This window comes from Esox lucius, chromosome 7 (genome assembly GCF_011004845.1).
Source record: "Esox lucius isolate fEsoLuc1 chromosome 7, fEsoLuc1.pri, whole genome shotgun sequence".
NCBI classification, from domain to species: Eukaryota; Metazoa; Chordata; class Actinopteri; order Esociformes; family Esocidae; genus Esox; species Esox lucius.
The window spans coordinates 32,587,707-32,610,039 of record NC_047575.1 but is presented as its reverse complement, the minus strand read 5'-3'; the positions used below and the strand labels follow the sequence as shown (position 1 = coordinate 32,610,039).

At 39.8% G+C, this 22,333-nt stretch overlaps 1 protein-coding gene across 1 annotated transcript in view; it reads left to right on the top strand.

Moving 5' to 3' along the window:
- Positions 1-1,515: 1,515 nt before the first annotated feature.
- jam3b (junctional adhesion molecule 3b) overlaps positions 1,516-22,333 on the top strand; it is a 43,430-nt gene continuing 22,612 nt past the window's right edge. Inside the window, exon 1 of the mRNA XM_010893993.3 lies at positions 1,516-1,615. Coding sequence (XP_010892295.1) covers positions 1,531-1,615 — 85 coding nt within the window. The 5' untranslated portion in view covers positions 1,516-1,530. The remainder of the gene's footprint in view (positions 1,616-22,333) is intronic.

Here is a 22,333-nt window from a genome sequence, read left to right as displayed (position 1 = left end):
GATTGATCTTACAGGCACTTGCAGACGGGCCACGGTAAGCGACAGCTGAACTGCGGGAAAATTCTGCCTATCGTGTGTACACCCATGCAGGGCTGTACATGGTAGCCATCATGCCTGACTTTGCTTTGGTTACCATAGTAACAGCAATGCTCTGGAGAAGTTAGGTTTGGTATGTCTTCTAAAAATAACTTTACATATGTTGTGTTTTTTATAAATAATAAAAAAAAGCCAAATAAACTGTTATTTTCTGTGTGTTTATTTTAAATAATGTAGTTGTCTAGGTAAGAATATTATCTGCAATTCTCATTTGTGTGCAATATTATTCTTGTTTTAATTATTAGGCTATATTGTTATAATAGATCAACAAAATCACACATGATGATTGCCATTTAATTAACAACTAGTTGTGCATGTACGAAACTAGCCAGTCAAACCAGTATTATAAATCCACTCTTCTCCTTTTGCATCCACTTAACAACCACCTGATAAGCCCACAATGGCACCAACGTTCTTCCACAATGCTTTTTTTTTTAGGTCTGCAGAGTTCAAAGTGAAATTGTGTAAATCCGGAACAGCAATAATTTATTTATCCCCCATTTCCTCACTCGCACAGCTCCGGAAGAATTAAGAGACCACCGCACCTTTTTCTTTCCTTACCAAAAAAGTTAAAAAGGAAAGTTTTGAGTGAGGAACAGACGCGTCTCTTAATTTGAACACTTCGGTTCCTCACTCAAAACCTTCCTTTTCGACTTTTTTTGGAAAAGGAAAAAAAGTTGCAGTGGTCTCTTAATTTGTTCCGGAGCTATATATGGGTGTTATCAATGAATGAGTGTTTTATTGGTTGACAAGATGAACCCCGTTCATTAGTCGACATGGGCGGCGGCCGTTGAAGCGTTCAACAAATGTCAACTTTTGGCGCCTGGCTCTGCGTGCAAGCGGGCACAATTGCAAGTCAATGAGATAATCACCGCCATCGCGGCCAGTCTTTGGTGCTTGCAATTGGGTGTTTTAGGAGCCTTTGTGTATTTATTGCTTATGTACTAAAGACAAGGTAAATTATGCAAAACCTACTGGTATTTTTTTTACATTTCTTCAACTTTCTATAACATAGATTTTATATTAAATATATTAACATACTAAATGCTAAAATTGTCATTTAAAATATCAAAGACCATTTCTTTTAGAAATGTTTTTTTTAATAGAATGGAATTTCTGTGACATAGGCCCGGCAACTACCCATATTATCAAATTCAAAACAATTATCCTTCGTCTTATGTAGCCGATCTTAATTAGACAGCGCAGATTCACGTCTGCTATAAGAATCTGTAGACTTTAAAGCCTAATCAGCTTCAAGCTGCCGGGTCCAGGGCTGTAAAACGCCTGGCCCTTCCAGATTGTGAACCGTGCATTCTTGACTGGGTGAGCGATGCTTTCGGTACCCATGGAAACCCGATACAATAGATTAATTCCTGCTGTCTCTCTCCCTAGCCAGCCCTTACTCTAGCCACTGAAAAGCTTTATACTTTGCGCATGTACGGTCGAACTGAACAGTGCATCGACTCCAAGATGGCGTTAACACGTCTGGCTTGCATTCTGGTCCTCCTCTCAACTCACTGTAAGTAAATGCATGAGGACTGCTTTGAATTTTCGTACCTTTTATTCATTGCTCAGATACATTCTGGACATGACATTGTGTTTTTCGAATTGAGCTACTTTATTATCTTGTTTTTCGCGAGCTACAATGGTGGATCTGGGTTAGGATACGGCTGTTGTCTCTTACCCAACTAAACTCAACAAGCTAGCTACAGCCAGCCAGCTATCTTGCTGTGTTGGTGATGCTCCGATTTAAATTTTGATACATTAAATTCTGAAGTAGGTTGTCGAAGAAGATAATTAATACATTTTATACGCGCCGTGTTGGAATGTTTGATCAATCGAGAGCTTTTACAGTTATCTTTCTGGCATTTGGAAATATGTCTAGGTTCTGTAACTCTTCAAATATAGAAACGCCTAACAAAATGCCCCGCAAGCAGTTATTAACAGCTCATTTTAAATTGCTACTTTACATCTTGAAATAGCAAGAGACAATCTACTCGTTAATTGTGTTGATGTATCAAATGAAATAGCGGAGTACCCCTTTTACCGTTACTTTGAAAAGTTTTGTACTATGCAAATACATCTCAAAATGTGTTATTGTCTTTAAGGAAATATGTCTATATTATATATATTTACATATGTTTTTAAAAGTAATGTGTTTGAATTGGGTGTAATTTGCCTATACGTTAAAGCTGTCAGTATTCAGTGATTCAGCCGAGATCACGGGTTTTTCCATTGTGCAATACAGACTGACGGTCCACGGGAGGAGCCTATCTAAAAGCATCAGGCAGCGCGCTTGTGTAGAGAACTGCATCGGTTCTAAACAATTATTGTAACTTTTTGTTAACCTCATCAAAACAAATTATTTGTTTCATCTCTCCAACATTTCTTCGTCTGGACACATTTTTAACAGTTATTTAATGTTTTGATTTGACTACCTTTCTAGAAGTGTTTGATGCGATGTAGCCTGTCCCCGGGAAGCGCTTCATCGCGTTTGGACAACTCATGCATGCACAGATCTTTCCAGGAAATAACTATTAATCATTATGTTGACATTTCAGTGATTAATCTATTTTAATGTGCTAAATCAAACAGAATAGAACTGAACAAGTATTGTATTGTAGTGAGACGTTTATTAACAAAATATTTCAATAAAAGTTAATGCTATTTGCATAGTCTTATACATGCCTAGACTAGATAATAGCAGGTTCTAGAAGAGCTCAACATGTGATGGACTGGTTGTGGATTTGCTTTAAGGCTTGGCTTAACTGTTATTTTCAGAAGTGCTTTAAGCCAGTATTGAACCCTTCATGAAGACAGACACAGAACAAAGGAAGACCAGACCTCAGAGTGTGCCTTCAGCTCCTCTGATCATCCAAGTGTGTGGATTGGCTTAAGTCTCTGTGGATTTAATTAGGGATTGCGAAAAGGCTGCTTGCAAAGATGTTTTGGTGCCTTTTTCGTTGCAGAGGCCTACTGAGAATCTGATTTACAGTGTTTGAAGTGTATCCAATTATGCCAGAAGGCTACGTAGGACTAATTAGAGCAGGTATACAACTCAAGTACAGTGCTGAAATGAACATAATAAAACATTTTAGACATTTGAGTTTTGTACATGTAAACACCTGTTACTATATAACTGGATTTTATTGCTTTAATATAATATTGATTTTACTTATTTTGTTATTCACATTTGTTAGTTTTGGGCTAATTAATCACAGGCTTCATTTTTTATTGCACATGTTGCACAACTGTTTTGAATAGTTGAATGCGAGATGTAGCTATTAGGGATTTTTCAAACATAGACCTTAGAGACCAAGCTGACACTCAGGAATGGCATGTTTCTGCCAATACTTGGAAGTGCCAAGATAATTTGGGAGCTGGACAATGCTCAAAGTGGAACTGTACTGAGTCAGAAAAACATTGAGACATTTCCTTAATAGTCTAACAAGCACCTGGGCAAATTTAATCGCTTCTTGTCCAATTCCTCGTAGTGGGGAATTATAAAAAATGAATACATTGTACCTTTTATCATCTTTTTGGGTGCATTTGATCCCCACATGTCCACATAACCTGGATCTCACAAACACACAAACAGTGAAGGATAAACTGACTTCCTTCTTTGCTAATTGAGAAGCCTGTAATTTAAAGTTGAGCCAGACGACAGGTGTGTTCCACACATTTCATGTCTGAGAAGTGTGGCACTGCCAGGGGTGAAGGCAGAAGTTTTGAGCCCTAGGGAAAGTGCTGATAGTGCTTCCTCCAGAAGGTACTTGTTGTCACATCCTTCCCTTACCTCCCAGAGCTTGGGAGCCACAACTTGTGAGCAAATGTTTGAAACACTCTCTGAATGGCAGGATGTAGGACCCCCCCCCCCCCCGGGCAATTTGCATACGTTTTGACATTTCAATGGAGAGAGAGTAAACGGATGGAAAAAAATCAAACAGCACTGCAAAGAGAGCGGTGGTTGCCCACTCAGCACTAGTTTGTTTAGAGAGCATTTCCCAACCAACAGCAGTTTTACAAGAATGGTACTCCCACTGTCTGTGGTAGCCAATTGCCCGCATTTACACTTGCAGCCCTAGCTTACATTTACAGTAGAGCAAGAGAGAACATGGTGGTGTCCCTCAAACTCCCTCAAAGGAATAAAAGGAACCCCAGTGGAAAACTTAGGCTTAAAACATGTACAAGGATGTTGAGCTACTTAGCTACTAAGACCGAAAGCATGATCATTGTTTTAAAGAGACAGTCTGGAACCTTTGCAATTAACCAAATAATTGTTTATACCTTCCATTTTAGGTGGGATGTTGGACTGTATCTTTAAGGGAAGAAGAGTGGAAACTGGATTTGAATATTATGGCCTTTCATTAGATCCACATGAACTATGCTCCTAAAAGTCTCCTTTATCCTGCATTTTTAATTTTATTATCTCCTTGGTGGCAGATGCTGAGGGGAAAGTTGGAAATTAACATGCTTACGTTCCAGGAAGGACAAAAGTGCATGCTTTAAATGTCAATTAGATTACTATGTGGATGAGGTATTGAATTTTTTTTTAAAGATAGACACCCCATCAAAATGTTTTGTTTTTGTAGTAAGCCTATTTGTGGGCTTTAATGTAATTTCTTAAAATGACTGAGATCAACAATTATTTATCTTTCTTATACTTTGTTTGTAAGATATGGCATAATACGTCTGGGAGTTATGTCCCTTGTCACTATCAGGCAAAATCCATTGTTTGTTTTGCCAAGTCATTATAATGCGATGTTTACTCTGTGTCTGCTGCATAATCTTTGAAACCGTCCTCGGTCGTCTGTCTGAGTGTAGTGTTTGGGAGATTTCCTGTATGGCGATATTTATCTGTGGTCACATGATCCAAAGGCGAGGAAGCACAGGAGTGGTTTTCCTCCCTGTATTCAGTGTCTGGATTCCGACAAAACCAGCACAATAATAGATCAGGAGGAAACTCCACCAATCACAAATTGCGATGCTGTCAAAAAAACGACATATTCATTAATGAAAAAGCACAGAAGAAGTATTAAACTCTCAAATGATGGTTAGGGTACATGCTGGGAGTCATTGCCAGACAACCTCTTTGGCTTCATCCTCTGTTTATAATACTGCCACAAAAGCAATTACTCTCTATAAATAGCTAGATGCCAGAATCATATGACAGCCTCAGGTGTTTGAACACTGTTCATTCCAAATCATTGGGCTTGTATTCAAGCAACTATATATGATTCTACATGAGTCTTGCATATTCCTGACATATAATGCATGGTCAAAATATCCTTACATAAATCTTTTCTCCAATAATGTTCACAATTTACTAGGACTGTAATTCTCTAAATATGTACATTAACTGTAAATGTATTAATTGGATATAATCACCACCACTATCTCTTAGCTTGTACTCTTGTAGAATCAGCATTAAATGCATGTGTTCTATAAACATTTTGTAAGGGATTTTTCTCATCTTCTACATTGCTCTATTGAAAACAACTTTGGGAATGGTTAAACAGCACTCACAATCTATTTTTAATTACAGACGTTTATGGATGTTGTAAGTTGCAGCCCTAACTCTCAGTTCCCAAAACACGTTTATCACGAACAGCCAAACTGACTGTCAAAACACTCTCCTTGCGATAGACCCCATGAGTGATAATGAGTCCTTCACAGCAACCAGTTGAGTTCCTAAGTGTCTTTTTCAAAGGGCAGATGACACCAGTCTTGTGATTAAAAAAGACACCCCAATCATTTTGTTGACCATAACTAATCCATGCCAAGGCGTTCTCCTGATGTAGGGCCTTGCGAAAGAGGTCGATATGCCAGAGCAATGAGTGTCCTAGGTCCTTTGGAGGGGGATGTGTGATTCCTGTGAATGTTGGTGGCCATCCAAGGAACTTTTTGTTAAGGAGTATTGCGTTGAGTAAGGGTGAAGTTAGTAAGTTCACTGACTTCTCATGTTTCCATCTGAGGGATTCAGTCCAGTTGCTTTAAATCCAATGACACATTCTACAAATTATTCATCATCACAGAGGCACTCCATCTCAATTCATGCTAAATCATTCCTACAATCTTCTCAACCTCAGGAAATGTAGTCCACTGCAGACTTCCATGCCATTTTCAAATGATAAATTTTTTGGTCCATCAAAGGATGGCATTCATGTCCCCCTCAACCCAGTCAAAGCTCTGTTCTGGTATCCTAGTAGTGGATTTAGCTTCCCTGATGCTATAACAGCATGGTCCTCAACCACCCATTTTGTCCAGAGGCTCATTTTGGGCAGTTGATAGGTAGAACCATAGTAAACAGTTTCCAATTGAATATTAGATTAGATTCAACTTTATTGTCATTGAACCGTGCAAGCATAGTACAATGAAATGCAGTTAGCATCTAACCAGAAGTGCAAATAGAGGAGGGCAGAACATTTACAAGTATTAGCAAGTATTAAATATATTTATATTACCAGTGGAATGTGAAAATATGACTGATCATGCACAATGTTTTATAAATTTAAGGATAGTATGAAGGATCATATGAAGCCATTTATTATCACATAGTTGTTTGGCTCCTTTTTAAATCATAATGATAACAGAAATCACACAAATGGCCCTGATCAAAAGTTTACATTACCTTGAATGTTTGGCCTTGTCCCAGACACACAATGTGACACACAGGTTAAAATGGCATTTAAAGGTGAAATTCCCACACCTGTGGCTTTTTACATTGCAATTGGTGCCTGTGTATAAATAGTTAATGAGTTTGTCAGCTCTCGTGGATGCACTGAGCATGCTAGATATTGAGCCATGGGGAGCAGAAAAGAACTGACCTGCGTAACTAGGTAATGGAACTTTATAAAGATGGAAAAGGATATAAAAAGATATCCGAAGCCTTGCAAATACCAGTCCTGTTCAATCACTTATTAAGAAGTGGAAAATCTCTTAATACCAAGCCAAGGTCAGTTAGATCAAGAAAGACTTCAGCCAAAACTGCCTGAAGAATTGATCAGGATACAAAGAAAAACCCACTGGTAACCTCGGAAGGAATACAGGCTGCTCTGGAAAAAGACGGTGTGGTTGTTTCAAGGAGCACAATACGACTGCATTGTCAAGCTGCCTGAAAGAAGTCTTTATAGCACCAACGCCACAAAAAAGCCTGGTTACAATATGCCTGACAACACCTTAACACACCTCACAGCTTCTGGCACACTGTAATTTGGAGTGACGAGACCCAAACAGGGCTTTATGGTCACGACCATAAGCACTATGTTTGGAGAGAGGTCAACAAGGCCTATAGTAACACAATACCATCCCCACTGTGAAGCATGGTGGCTCACTGATGTTTTGGGGTGGTGAGGTCTAAAGCCACAAGGAATCTTGAGGGCAAGATGAATGCTGCATGTAATCAGAAAATACTGGCAGACAATTTGCATTCTTCTGCAAGAAAGCTGCGTATGGGATGCTCTTGGACTTTCCAGCACGGCAATGACCTTAAGCACAAGGCCAAGTTGACCCTCCAGGGGTTACAGCAGAAAAAGGTGAAGGTTCTGGAGTGACCATCAGTCTCCTGACCTTAACATTGTTGAGCCACTCTGGGGAGATCTCAAACGTGCGGTTCATGCAAGACGACCAAATATTTTGCATGACCTGGAGGCATTTTGCCAAGATGAATGGGCAGCCATACCACCTGCAAGAATTCAGGGCGTCAGACAACTACTGTATTGGAAAAGACTGCATGCTGTCATTGATGCTAAAGGGGGCATACACAGTATTAAGAAATAAGGGTATGCAGACTTTTGAACAGGGGTCAGTAAAAAAAAAAATTTTGTTACCTTGTTTTGTTTTATGATTGTGCCATTCTGTCATAACCTACAGTTTAATATGAATCCCATAAGAAATAAAATAAATGTGTTTTGCCTGCTCACTCATGTTTTCTTTAAAAATGTTACATATTTTAACAATTCTCCAAAGGTATGGAAACTTTTGAGCACAACTGTATCTTCCAGGAAAGCCTCTCTTTAGACAAGCTGTGCCATGGAAGTACACTGAAAGTCAGATAGCCCTGAGCTATCTTTTCTGTTTTAAATAAATAATTGAGCAGATGTCACTAAAGTGGGTTAAATGTTATATGTAGCTGTTAAACAGTTAAAGACCAGGCTATCACAGCTCTTTACATTTTCCCCACAACTTACCACAATAACTGAAAACCCATGGAAATCTAATTGGAAGGTTGCTAGTCTGTTATCCTATAATTCTAATATCTCTTACCATTGTGCTATTGATCTGGGTACTATGTATAATAGGTACAACTTTATTCTACTAAACTTCTATCTGCCCCTCTTACCTGGAGAGCTGCTGGGTGGGCAGGCATTGGATCCAACACTGAATGTATAGTAGTTAGAATGGGTTCAGGTGTAGCTCAGTTTGTAGAGAATAGCGCTTGCAAATGCCAGAGGTTGTGGTTTCTGATCCCACAGGGGAATGTATGCACCCACTACTATAAGTAGCTCTGGAAAAGGGTGTAAACTGACTAAAATGTAAATGTAGGTGGGGTCTGTAAACAGATCTCTTCTGATGGATGGATAGTTGGCTACAACCAAATACTTATTTCTTTATTAAATTAATCCAAAACTCAACCAAATGCATAAAGTAGGCTACTTGAATAATAGGCAAATCCATAAGGTAGGCTGTGAGGTATCTGGAGATGTTTATCTACAAACATGAATCAGGGAAGATCTGTAATTTATATAAAGCATGGAAGTTGTTTATTAATTCCACTATTAGAATATATTTTGATAGAAACGTGATCGGCGACTACATTAATTCTTGGCCTACACTAGCAAAAGCATTATATGATAACTTACCATGCCATTAGCTAGGTGTTGACAGGTTGATTCGCATACACACAGCATCTCGGGACTAGTTGGAGAAGAGGGTCACAGTTAAGGGAAGGAACCGCTGGCCTGCTTGTTCATTTGGGTTTTTGAAGGGAGATGGGGATGGGGGACGCAAGGAGAGAGATTCAAATTCCTGACAACTAGAAACTGCCCATCCATTGTAATAATGGATGTGTAGCCTACTAACGCACTGTTAAGCATGATTTATACACTAGTCTCAAGTAAAAACAAATAATTACAATATTGAAAGAAGTACCTGTGAAAAGTTGACATTCTTTTTTTTTGTCCTACCTAGGCTTCATCTTTGTCCACAAAACCATCTCTGAGTATGAATATTTTATTGTATAGGTGTCTTCTGCAGTTGGACAACTTAATAATAGCAAATCTGATTGGCATGAACTAAATTTACATGGATGTAATTACAATATAGATATTAGTAGAGACATTTAACCTCACACATTTTTTTTTCTTCTGCTTTGATTTCATTCCTAAAACGGTAATGAGCATAAAGGGTACACACTTACCCGACTAATGAGTCATCTGGCCTATGTTGATCTAAACAAACATTAAAGGAGCTTCTTGGCCACTAAAGAAGCACGGCGGTTTGATGTGATCCTTCTTTTTGTGTGGAATTGGCCTAATAGTAGCATGTGTTTAGAGTAGACATCAGATTATTTTGGGACCATTCCTATTGGTTCTATAATGGCAGAGTGGATTTCTGCACACAACTGCCTCCGTTCAAAGAACACATCCTTGCACTAGCCAATGGCCCGTGCCTTCTACAGGAACACTGTCACCAGCCAAGCACAGGCATGTTCGTGTATACAAGGTCTGACACATTTTAAACAGCTCTGTGTGTCCCCATTTAGCTGCCTGGTCAGATCGTGTTAGGAGATTGTAACCCAGCTGCGTAGTCACATGTGGGTCTGGGTAGACCGGTGTCCACTGACGGTGGAGTTAGACCTGGCCAATCAGAAAACAGCCTGGTTGACTCTGAAGCAGTTTCTAAAGCCATTTTGGTATGCATAATTTGTTGCTTCCCATGAATTATGGTCTGACATAATTGCTCAAACCGTTGTCTTGGAACGGTTTGGACTATTAGCAACTATGTATCTGTGATACTATCGGGAATGTGTGCCTTCTGATTCCCTACAGCGCTCACAGGCAATTGAACACTCATTGAACTCTACTGGGCTAAACCCCATGGAAAGAAATTGCAATTGTGATACTTTTTTCAAAGAAAGATAAAGTAGGCCTACACAACAAATGCCTGATGAATTTTCCTGAATTTTGTCAGTTTTAATTTGCCAAATGCAAGTAGGTCTCTATACTTTGTGTCATGAAGAGCTAAACAGACCTTTGTGAATTGCGATAGATTGTTCAAACATTTACTCCCAAGACTATAATGTGATGTAAAAGTTGTTGAATTTTGTATATTTCTGTGATCATTTTAACACCATGACTCACTGACTCAAAGGCTATTAAAAACAGCAAGCCAGGTTGTAACATAAGATAATTATTGTGTAACCTATATTATTAACATTTCATTATCATTTAATACATTGTGAAGCATTTGTGAAACTCCTGAAGTGACTGGAGCACCCTGCTTTTCAGCAACCTCTTGTTTTCGGCCATTAAATCAACTGCCTATAAATTGTGCATTAAGGAAATATAAAGTAAGATACAAAATGTACAGTGCTTAGAATAACATGATCAGTGAACCTTTGCAGTCAAAAAGCTTTAGTATTATTAAACACTAATCTTAATTTTTGTAACAATTGCCCATAGAAATTCAAATCAGTTTCATTCTCTGTTTTCTACTACTTGCTCCATTTTGCGAACATCCTGTGACCTTTCGATCTTCAATATTAACCCTTTACACTTGTACCTGCATATGGGTTAAAAATTGCAGATTTGGTCACTTATATGCATCTTTGGAAGTTGGAAGAACAAAATGAACAATAAAACATCAGAGTTTAGGGTCTCTGCTTTACAGTCCTGTATGGGATTCAGCTGACAGCTAATTTAATTTGAGCACTATGCACTACAAGACTTCTCAATCCGACAGAACATGTATGAGAATGCACTCAGGACTCCATTCTAGGCACACCAAAATTTATATTTCTTTGAGGGGGTGTTTTGAAAGCCTTACACTGTTAAAATCCTATTTTATTACTTAGCTATTCATGTTGGAAATGGAATACTCTTTCAAATTATACCAACCTGACACACGTTATGACTTATAATGGATGTTTTCGGGATTGTGTAAACTAAAGAAATTGTGGCATTGTGGAAATGCAGGCTTATGTTCCCAAAAAATTTAAATATGCTTGATTCAGTACCTTAACAGCACAGCTTGGAGATCTTAGTAAATGTTTACATTCAGTCCAGTGAACTGATGTTTTCACCTTTTGGTCTAAGAATCTCTCCAGAAACTCCAAACTGTTCCATTTCAAATGCCACCTAGGTTTCATTAGTAAAAAACATTTAAATTTAGTCTTTTCCATATAGGACAGTTCTCAGTGAGAACTATTTAATTGGCATATAACTAGAAATGAAATGAAGTGTTAATCACTCAATTACTTAACCCAATGTTTTTGCTGGTTTAAATTAAGAAAATGTTATGTTTTCAAGTATTGCTTTTTTGCTTTTTAGTAATGACCAAATGTCATTAGTCGATAGCAGGTAAATATATGTAGAAATAAATATAGCCAATCATAAGAACATTGTTTCACAGTGGCTTTCAGCTGACCTAGTCTTTAGCACATCCATTAAAACTTAATCAGGTAGGTGGGAAAAATCCTGAGAAAAGTGTTGGGCCAAGCATGCATACATACTTAATGAGCGGCAACTTTTTTAATGGCATTTCCTAATCCTGTCACAATGTATCACTGGGACGTGGATGACCCAAGTTTCTAGGTATTGCCATGAGTTGAACCTGAGAACACAGAAGAAACCCCGGATTACAGCATGTACTCAACACCACTACTATGTGTGTTTGAGTGCATAACCTGGGAAAGTGCCTGAGATATTTGTCAGCATGCTAGACATTGGTGAAGAGCAAAAGCGAAACAATTTGAGTCATTTTCACTGTGACTCAAAGCTTCGGCATTGTTTGTCATCACTGCAACTGGACAGTAAATGAGGCCGCAGCCTCAGACTTTGAGAGGGAGGGTAATGGCTCCCATCTGCGAAGATTGCTCCAGTCAGTTTTAGTAGTAGAGCCTATGGGGTGCTCTAACTGCTGGTGTCCCTCAAAGCTTGGTTCTTGGCGCTTTCCTGTTTTGCCTTTACATGAAGTCAGCCAGCTCGGTCATATCCTTTTATGGCGTCTATCATTGCTATGCAAATGGCACAACTACAGTAATCTGCTGGCTACACCCATACCCCACCAACGTACCCACTACGTCTCCCTCAATGGCCATAATTCAGATTCAGCTGCTGTTACACAGGGTGTCCCCCAGGGCTCTGTTTTTGGCTCCTTGCTCTTCATCATCTACATCCTCCCCCTTGATCACATCCTCCGTCACTTCAAACTTGACTTCCACCGCTGTACCAACGACACTCAGATTTACCTTAGCACCAAATATCTCACCAACCCACCTCTGGCCCACATTGAATCCTGCCTGTCAACAATAAAAACATGGATGCACAAAACCTCCTCAAGCTCAACAGTGATAAAACTACTACTATTCATAGGAACTAAATCCACGCTCACCAAAACTGGCACCTTCTCCTTCACCATTGATGACACCGTTGTCTCTCCTTCTCCCCATGCATGCAACCTAGGCATCCTCCTGGACTCCTCCCTCAGCTTTGAACAACACATAAAACAGACAGTCAAATCATAATTCTGTCACCTCTGCAATGTTGCCAAGCTAAAGGAAACCTTAATACATGCATTCATCTCCTCCCTCCTAGAGTACTGCAACTGTCTTCTTTCTGGCATCAACTCATCAGTCCATAAGCTACAAATGGTTCAAAACTCAGCAGCCAGACTTCTCCCCCAAACCAAGTCCTGGCAGCACATCACCCCTATCCTCCGGGAACTTCACTGGCTCCCTGTCCTTCAGTGCATTGATTATAAAAATTTTCTGCTCAGCTATAAAGCCCTCCATCAGCTTGCTCCACCTACCTCCCAGATCTTGCTCCACCCTACCACCGTACCTCATCATCCCCCGGTCCAATCTATGGAGCTTTGGAGACAGGGCTTTTTCAAGAGCTGCTCCAAAGCTCTTCCACAATCAATCCGTGACTCTGTTACCATCTTCATCCACCGCCTCAAGCCTAATCTGTTCAAACAAGCCTTCCCCAAGCACCTGCCCGTTCCCTTCCCTTAGCACCTGCCCGTTCCCTTCTCCTAGCCCCTGCATGTTCCCTTCCGCTAGCCCCAGCCCGTTCCCTTAGCCCCTGCCCGTTCCCTTCCCCTAGCCCCTGCCCGTTCCCTTCCCTTAGCACCTGCCCGTTCCCTTCTCCTAGCCCCTGCATGTTCCCTTCCGCTAGCCCCAGCCCGTTCCCTTAGCCCCTGCCCGTTCCCTTCCCCTAGCCCCTGCATGTTCCCTTCCCCTAGCCCCTGCCCGTTCCCTTCCCCTAGCCCCTGCATGTTCCCTTCCCCTAGCCCCTGCATGTTCCCTTCCCCTAGCCCCAGCCCTTTCCCCTTTGTCCAGTGTCATGTCTGAGTCCTTTTCTTTACATTTGTCTGTGTATCGCTCTCCTTGGCTGTTGTTTGTTTTGTACCGGTTTTAAAGCATCTTTGGGTCCCTGAAAAGCACAATATAAGTTCAATTTATTAATATTATTAATTCCCTATATCTAAGAGAGGTGGCAACACACATGTATCTGGCAGAAATCTCAGTTTGACATCAGTCCACCATCCAATTGCCGAACCTTGATAAGGAGGGAGAGTTTGGTTGGCAACATGCAGCTGGATTTGCCTTTGTGATCTATGATGGCATACCCCTTGCCACATGCTGTATTTACTTTTGCATCTTTAATGAAAGTCACAATGTTGTGTTTAATTCATCTTGTGTGCATTGTGTTTCACAGAATCATTAGGATATGTTATGCCGCATTGAATTCTGCAGTACAGACTTTCTACAGGATCTGGGTTTCTGTATTCATCCTGTGTCTTTGGTTAGGATAAACGGTAGTTGCCTTCATGGGAACACTGTCATCCGCAATTTTACATAATGAAGCCAGTGACTGCTAATTTATATTCCTCAATGTTGGTGGAGTCCTTTGTGGATATAATACACAGGCATAATGCATGTTGGTGTTATTTTGTATTACAATCTTCTGAGACTATAAAATACAAACATAAGGCACTTATTCCATCACGATTAATACTCCTTCTTGGCTTGTGTCACCAAACCGCTGCAGCCCAACTTGGGATCAACCATCCAAGGATCTTCCATGTCACTCTGCTGCTCTAGGCACAGCAGTGGCTTCCAGTTGAAGCTTGCATCCATTACAAGACCATGGTACTTGCCTACTGAGCTGAAACAAGCAATTGGCCCTTCCTACCTCCAGACTATGGTCAAACCCTACATCCCTACCTGAGCACTCCACTGTCTCTAGGCTAAACCTAATCGATTAGTCAGCTTTCGCTTAGCACAGTCAAACTGTTTGCCAGGGGATCCTGTCAGAACGTTTAGCCGTTTTTTTTTAACTTAAATACCTTTGTATGCTGAGGACTTCACTAGCACTGTATCAACTTCAGGCTGTGCTATGTGTAATTAGTGTATTTAGCTCTCTAGCCAGCTAGATTACAATTAGCATTAGTTGTAATACTAGGTTTAGTCACAATTCTAGGAGAAAATTCAAGATTGTGTTTCGGTCAGTGGTGCTGAAAGAAACAGACAGATGAGATGTGTCCATAGGCCAAAGTAACACACATCTCACTGTCTGATGGACGACTCACGACACCCATCGGCTGTGGTGTCACACGTCACTTTTGCTTTCTCAGGGCTAAACCAGAGACTTTTCTGGGGACAGCAGCTTTATGCAATGAGAAAGGGCTGGGTGTGGAAAGCAGCATGCCGGAGAAAGAGAGAATTCAAGTAGCAAACAGTCACTATAAAAGCGGACGTTTCACCCAGTTGCACATCACATTTTACAAGTAAAACATTATGGTAAATTGGTAGATGTGGAACAGCTGAATGTGAATGTGTCACATCTAGCTCAGAGAATTCCTAAACTCTAAAACAGAAAAATAATTAACTGTCAGTTTCTTAACGTTCTGGTCTTATTCTAATGTGAAATGCAGCACGGAAATCCCAAAAGGACCAGGCCATCTCTTCTGCCATTTCCTCCTGTCTCCCTTAACATAATTATACGATGGCCATTATCATGGCTTACAAGATTTCCTTAAAAGGAGCCACCAAGACCATGGAGAGGTTTCCAACAGGAAGAATGGTTGTTGGGTTTGCAGGATTGGGTTAGTCATGCAGTAATATTGAAAAGGATTGTTTGAGGCTTGAAATTGTTTTTTACAATGTGTAAAGACATATGTGTAAAGACAAATAGTTTCATAGTGTCAACGTCACAGCAGTTCATGGCAACGTTGGAGCAAATTCAGTACCGCACTAGACAAACTGCAGAGATACAAACATGAGCAAAGCAAATGTATCCTGGCAACATGGGAAATGAGACAATGAGAGATTAAACTTGTCCCTTTTAAAACCTATTTAATCCCAAGAGAAGCAACAGTAATGCTTTTGAAGTCAGGATTACAATAGATTGTGATAGAAAATTGCATGTTATTTAGTTCTTCATCCCTTTTGTAAAGCTGAAACCATGAAAATGAAGCAGTATATAGGCAGACACAACATTTATCTTGTCTCCACTTGCCTAACGCTTTGCTCTACCAATGTTCTCAATCATTACTTGATAAGGCTCTATGCATATCAACATCCAAGTTATCACACAAACAGATGCTGATAATAAGAAACAGCATTATACTAGTGCTGTGCCAATACAATTTAAAAAAAAATTTCACTATTGTAGCAATATTCTGATCTATAGATGTTTATTTATTTTGCTGTCGACAGCCGTCTTTAAAATTACTGTAGCGGTCGTTGAACGTGCGTTTCTTTAACAATAATAGTTATGTATGTATCACAAAATCTACCAGATAAAAGCCTGTTACTGTATTCCCATGGATGTCGTCATTAATAAGAAACCAGAAAAGGGTATGTTGTCATTTTACTTTTTTGTTTTATTAATTTCCTTACTCAAAATAATCGCGCCAAAGCGGCCACGACTTGGGTTGTTTCTGTTTGGTGATACGAGGTTAGAAACGTCCTTGAAAGTGATAATGATGTCGAGGTGACTAAGAAATAAACTTTGGCTACATTTTTTGTTGTCCACAACACAAAACTGAAAATGTTGGTAATATCTTTTAGATTACAACAGCAACCCTGAGGTAATAACTTGATAGACAAGCACATCAGCTGTGGAGCTCTAATGGTTGCTTGCTCAGTCTTGTAATGGAAAGCGTTGCTAGTATGGCTGTGTGGCCGGCTGACTAGTTGGTTGTTTTCTCGCGTTTCTTCCGATTTCATTCAAATATGGAAAATGCCATTGCTAACAAGACAACTAATTGTCTAGTATGTTTCGTCTGTCAGACTAAAATAAAGTTATCTACCCGCAAATCAACTTAGCTAGTGAAGATACGTTAAGCGATGAAGTATCCCTTTACAATAACTTAAGGTGAATGCTGTGGTACAAGATTCTATCCTATTACTCATTATGTCCTGCTGTAACATTGTATCTGTGTCCCATGATGGTGTTCAATCTGTACCACTGAGACAGAAAAATGTTATGTTCTCAATACATTTCCATGTGACAGAGACAGAGTGAAGAAGTAGGTATAATGTAGGGGTGGGCAAGGACCTTGCCAATACCCATACGATATATATATCACAATACACATGTTATGATTCAATAGATCATGATTCATCATGATATCACAACTGAATCCCAATACTTACTCAAGTAAGTACGCACGGCCAAGGAAAGTGTGCTTTTTCAATATTTTATACTGCCTTGATCTGATGTCAAGGGCACCAAACATTTTGTAGGTGATCTCTATATCTCGACAGTTCTGAAAAATCAGAAGTACAATTACCCAGGATGGAATATTCTGGAATGGCAGTATCAATAGTTAAGACACTGAGCTGACAGAAGGAAGGAAAGAAAGAAAGAAAAAGAAAGGAAAGAAAGATGGATAGATTTCTTCTGGGGCTTGACCTGTGTTCTATATATCTGTTATGTACTTTTCGTTTGTTGAAAAGGTGACTTATAGTCTTTCAAAGAACAATGAGAACACAGATGTGCATCTACTAAAATATTCAACACATGAAAAGAGAGACAGAATAGAGCTAACAAATAATTTATTGAGAAAATAAATAAGACTGATAGAAAACACAAGAACAAAAGCCTTTTAGGCTGGATGAATTACGTTACAGCACTCTATGCCTCAGAGTAGGAAAAACACAAATTGAACCCCAGTGTCTTTGAACCCATCTATTCCGGCTGTGGCCGGTTTGTGCCAGACCAATGATCTTATGGGTTTTTGCATTTTCACCACACTTTCAGAGGGAATCTGTGTCTCTTGGCCGATGAGACCCTTTAAACAGCCTCGCCCGAGTTCTCTCTGATGGTCATTCATGCAAAATTGACCAACCATGCAGTTTTATTTCAGATCATCAACACTCAGGATCATCCTGCATATGTCTGTGGGCAGCAGCCTGTGGTTTTAGGGCGAATATAAAAGCAAATGTTTCGATACAGACCTCCCTTGAGCTGGAAATGGCCATGCTCAGAAGACCTCATGATCAAGCACACAGATGTATGAGGCCCCACATGTGGGCAGTGAAGTTAGCTTACAATATGATCTGTAGGTTTAACCTACTGATGCCTACTTAATTTGATGTGCCTACTCGATTTGATGGGTTTTCCACTGGGTATGTCTGGACCTTTGTCCAGAAATCAGACAGCTGTTGGCCTATCAGTTGGAGTCATCATTTATCAGGGGTGGGGTTCCTGTAATTGCTATGTGCAGCTGCAAAGATTCCATCAGAATCTGGACATTCCTAAATGGCGCAATTTGCTGACAAGTGACTTCCCAGTAATTGACGGAATATTCTCCTTAGTGTGACTAATAAGCTTGGCTATAATGAATACCAGTTACCTCTTTTTTCTTCGGTAAGCCAAGTTATGCTAGAATTACTCAGATAGTACGGCAATAATACTATTATGATTTAAGTCCATCATAGAACTTCTATATTGTGTGAGACAGAAAATGAAATGAGAACAAGCATAGCAAATGACCGATATTCAAATTCTATTTGCCTTTCAAGTCAATTAAGAACAAATACTGTTTTACAATTTTGACTTGGCCTAAGGCAAACTGCATTGTATTTACCTTTATTTAGCTAGGCAAGTGAAGTAAAAACGAATATTTATTTACAAATATGACATGGGAAGAGGCAAAAGGCATCTTGGGAAGGTATGGTTGTTAGGTGGGGTTGTGAACACACACCTCAGCAGTGCACTGCACATCTGTCTATTGAACAAAGAATTTGGCTAACAATTTACTTAGACTACATATCCATCATTGGAAATCATTGGAAATAAAAATCTATGAACTGTAGGTTTTCACTGGCCATGCAATTTTCTAATGACGCATTTTGGCGATGCGATACAAAAGCGCATTGATTTTCAAATCAAAGATTGCTTTCTGGCACAGCACCTGTCCATAGCTGCCATTTTTTAAGGACATAAATTCTTAAAGATCTTACCCAACTGCTAAATACAAATAGCCAGGTATAGAGGTACAATTGTGTTCTTCATGAGACATTTCAACATGCAGCTGCATTTGTTTAGCCCAATCTTTGTTGTTACTGATAAATGAGGTTTCTTTAACTAAGCTCAGTCTACATTCTCTTTGTCATTTTTTTAATTATATTTTTATAATATATTTATGTTGAGTCCTGCACACTTCTAAAAACCCCATAAGCCATTTCCCTATTGAATACAGTAAGAGGAACCGGAACCCTTAACCTGAAAATACAATAGCATCTGTAAAACTCCAACCATTTGAGCTAGAAAAACGTAGCAAAGGTGTGAGACAGGTTCCATGGAGGGCCGAGTGGCTGCAGGTTTTTGCTGTTACCTTGTACTTGATTATTTATGTTACTAATTGGTCAGGGTCTCCCCTCACCGGGTTGTTTAGGTCTCATTTGGGCACCAGTTGAAAGGAAACGGCAGAACCCAGCATACATTAGGCCCTCCGTGTGATCAGTTGGACACCTGTGCTTTTGATGTTCTGGGTTAAAGGCGTATTTTTTCTGGTTGTGCCACTATTGAAATGTCCCTGTCTCGTAGATTGTAGCATTAAGAACAGTTTCCCTAGCTCAGAAATGGCTGCAGCTTTTGTGGGGCAATGGTAACGATGCTTCCTGGGTGACAGTGGTCATGGTGTTCAGAGGATTGCTGGTTTGAGCCCTGCGTGTGGTGGTTGGAACAGAACAGTTACATGAAGATTACTTTTATTTGTGGTTATTTTAAAAGCCCAAAAAGCAACTATATCATCTAAAAATTATAATCTCTGTGGCCTTTCAGACCTTTGGAGAGTAAATATGTTTTGGACGGCAGGCATTATTACATTTGATGGTGGTTCTATAGAGGTTTGAAACAGTCCTCAGAAATTCTCTAGCCATGTGAATGTCTAGACATGGGAATAGTGCATTATCTATTATTTAAATAATTCAGTCATTCAGAGCTTCAGGGAAGGACAAACCATATATTTAAAAAGTTCCCATCAGGCTACTGGTTTTTATATGTAACTTTCACCTTTTAAATCTTGATGTTTCCTCCTTTTTGCTCCTTTAGTTTTGAGGCAAAATAAATATTAGAGAGGTCTATTAAAGGTAGAGCGCTTCAGCTTCATCAAAAAGAACACCACAGAACACTTACATTTGATGTAAGCAAAGACAGGCAGGGGACCAAGGTCAACAGCTGTCCTCTATTCTTGCTATGAAAGCACTTTCATGGCTCGCCAATGGTGTCCCAATGACCAGGTTGCATTCTAACATTGTTCAGCAGTCCAACTTCCTGTGACGGCATGATTGTAACAGCACTGCTAGCTTTTACGCTGGCCATAAGAATGCAAAGCACGAATTGCTCTGTGTTTTTTCTATGTAGAGCGTTTGTTCGGCATTTCCCATGGAAACCTGTGGGGGATTCCTACCAAGCAGGTGATGGAGCCAGGGGTCCTATGGGGAGGTCAGTGGTAGCATGTGGCTCAGATGGTTTCCCCCTTTTCTACCACCTGTTGTTCAGCATTCTCTGCCCTGCTCCTCAGATGGCCTATGCTAACTATTTGCGTCTGGAGTATGCCTTTGTGCACATGTGTTGTTCTGAAGGCTTGTACACAGAGTCAGTCATTGGAATGGGTCACCAGGGAATTGCACACTTTGAAGTCTCAATCCTTTTCTGGTATAGGAGGGTGTTGTGTTAGACTGGAAAATGTATTTGAAATAATTCTGATCTATTCAGATATGTATCCAACCATGTGGAACTTGGGAGTCTTTGAAGTTGGTGTAGGGGTAGATTTAGAGCCTCTAATCGGAAAAGTACACTAATTATGTGATGTCAACAAACAGGAAAACCTCTGAGAAAAGTACAGTTCAGTTCACATCTACTTATACTATATTTTAACAGAGTAGTATAATTGCCTCTAAACAAGAAATGAATCCATCATTTTATATCATTTGAAGCAGGGCATTCACATAAAAACCAAGGAATATCGAAAACGAGGGTAACAAATGAACATTTGTTGTTATAGTTGACCTCATCCTGGGGCAACTTTCTCCCACTGAAAGTCTGTTGATAGAATGTGGGTGAGCTTGAAAAGTGACCCTTGTCCCTGTCCACGCCTGTCAAAATCCTGCATCACCTGTGACCGGTTGTCCCCACGGTGTCACACGCTTTGGGCGAACTCACATTCTGTACTCCCCCACATTCACTTCATGCTAACTGCTTACTAAGGAACAATGAAGCAGGCCAGAACTCCCGCTGCCAACAGTAGCCTATTTCACAGAACCATGTTTTTGGAGTTTATTTCTACAAGTATGTCTCTTAGGTGAAGCAGTATATAACTTAAATGACCTCTGGCTCCCACATTTGATGGTAGTGATTGTTAACCGCTCTAAACCAGAATAAAAGGGATGATAACTGTTTAGTCAGTAAATAAAAAACAAACAAGCTGCTGTAGGAATGCCTCACAGCATGTCTCTGTATGATTCCAGTGTCGTGTATCATTCCTTGATTTAAGGATTGTACCCTGAAGTTCATACCTTGTTGCCAGTCTTGCTACCAAATCACAGTAATGCTACCAAATCACAGTAAAATCATATAGCTGAGAGGAAATATTCTTCATTGGGTTACTCAAGAACTGCCTGGACTGTATGGCCAGCAAATGCCAGAAAGACGGCTGATGTAATTTTACCTACACATATAGATGCTTAAAGGAATGAACCTACATTTTTACCAATAGATAAGCAATCATCATGGTAGGCTAACTTAATATTAACATGTATTTTTGCATTCTGTTTTTATAAAAAATGTAAGCAGTGTCCCAACCTTTTTTGAAAGTGAAGGAGGCAGTTGTGAGATTCCAAACAGAATGATTTAATGAACAAGTATAGAAAAAACAAGGCAAAGGTGCAAAGCACATGAAATACGACAAATACTTTCTCAGAGCAAAATAATCTTCAAACCTGAGAATCAAGCAAAAGCATGGGGAACACATGCAAACAAACACTGACAATCGTTGACAAAGACTGGGGGAAACAGAGGGAACTAAATACACAGGTTCATTGGGAATAGTAATTTAGCTTCTTAGGTATTACAAAGATGTATCTTCCTGTGGCAGTGAATCAGAAGAAATCTGAAGCATTTCTGTTACAAGCTAAATGCATACAACTCAATCTGAAACTGCCCTGTTTAAAAATTTGCTACATATTCATTAATGTAGTGACATGCTTTTCGTAATGTCACTATACTAGCATCAGCATGTGTTGACTTGACACTGTGCTTTACAGCAAAGGCTATGTAACATTGCCTCCACCATGCTTGACAGATGGTGTCAAGCACCCCTCCAGCATCTTTTCATATGGTCTGCGTCTCATAAATGTTCTTTGTGATCCAAACACCTCAAACTTCATCTGTCCATAACACACATCTTCCTCTGTCTGGTGTTTGTGTTCTTTTGCTCATCTTAATCTTTTCTTTTTGTTGGCCACTCTGAGATATGGCTTTTTCTTTTCAAATCTGCC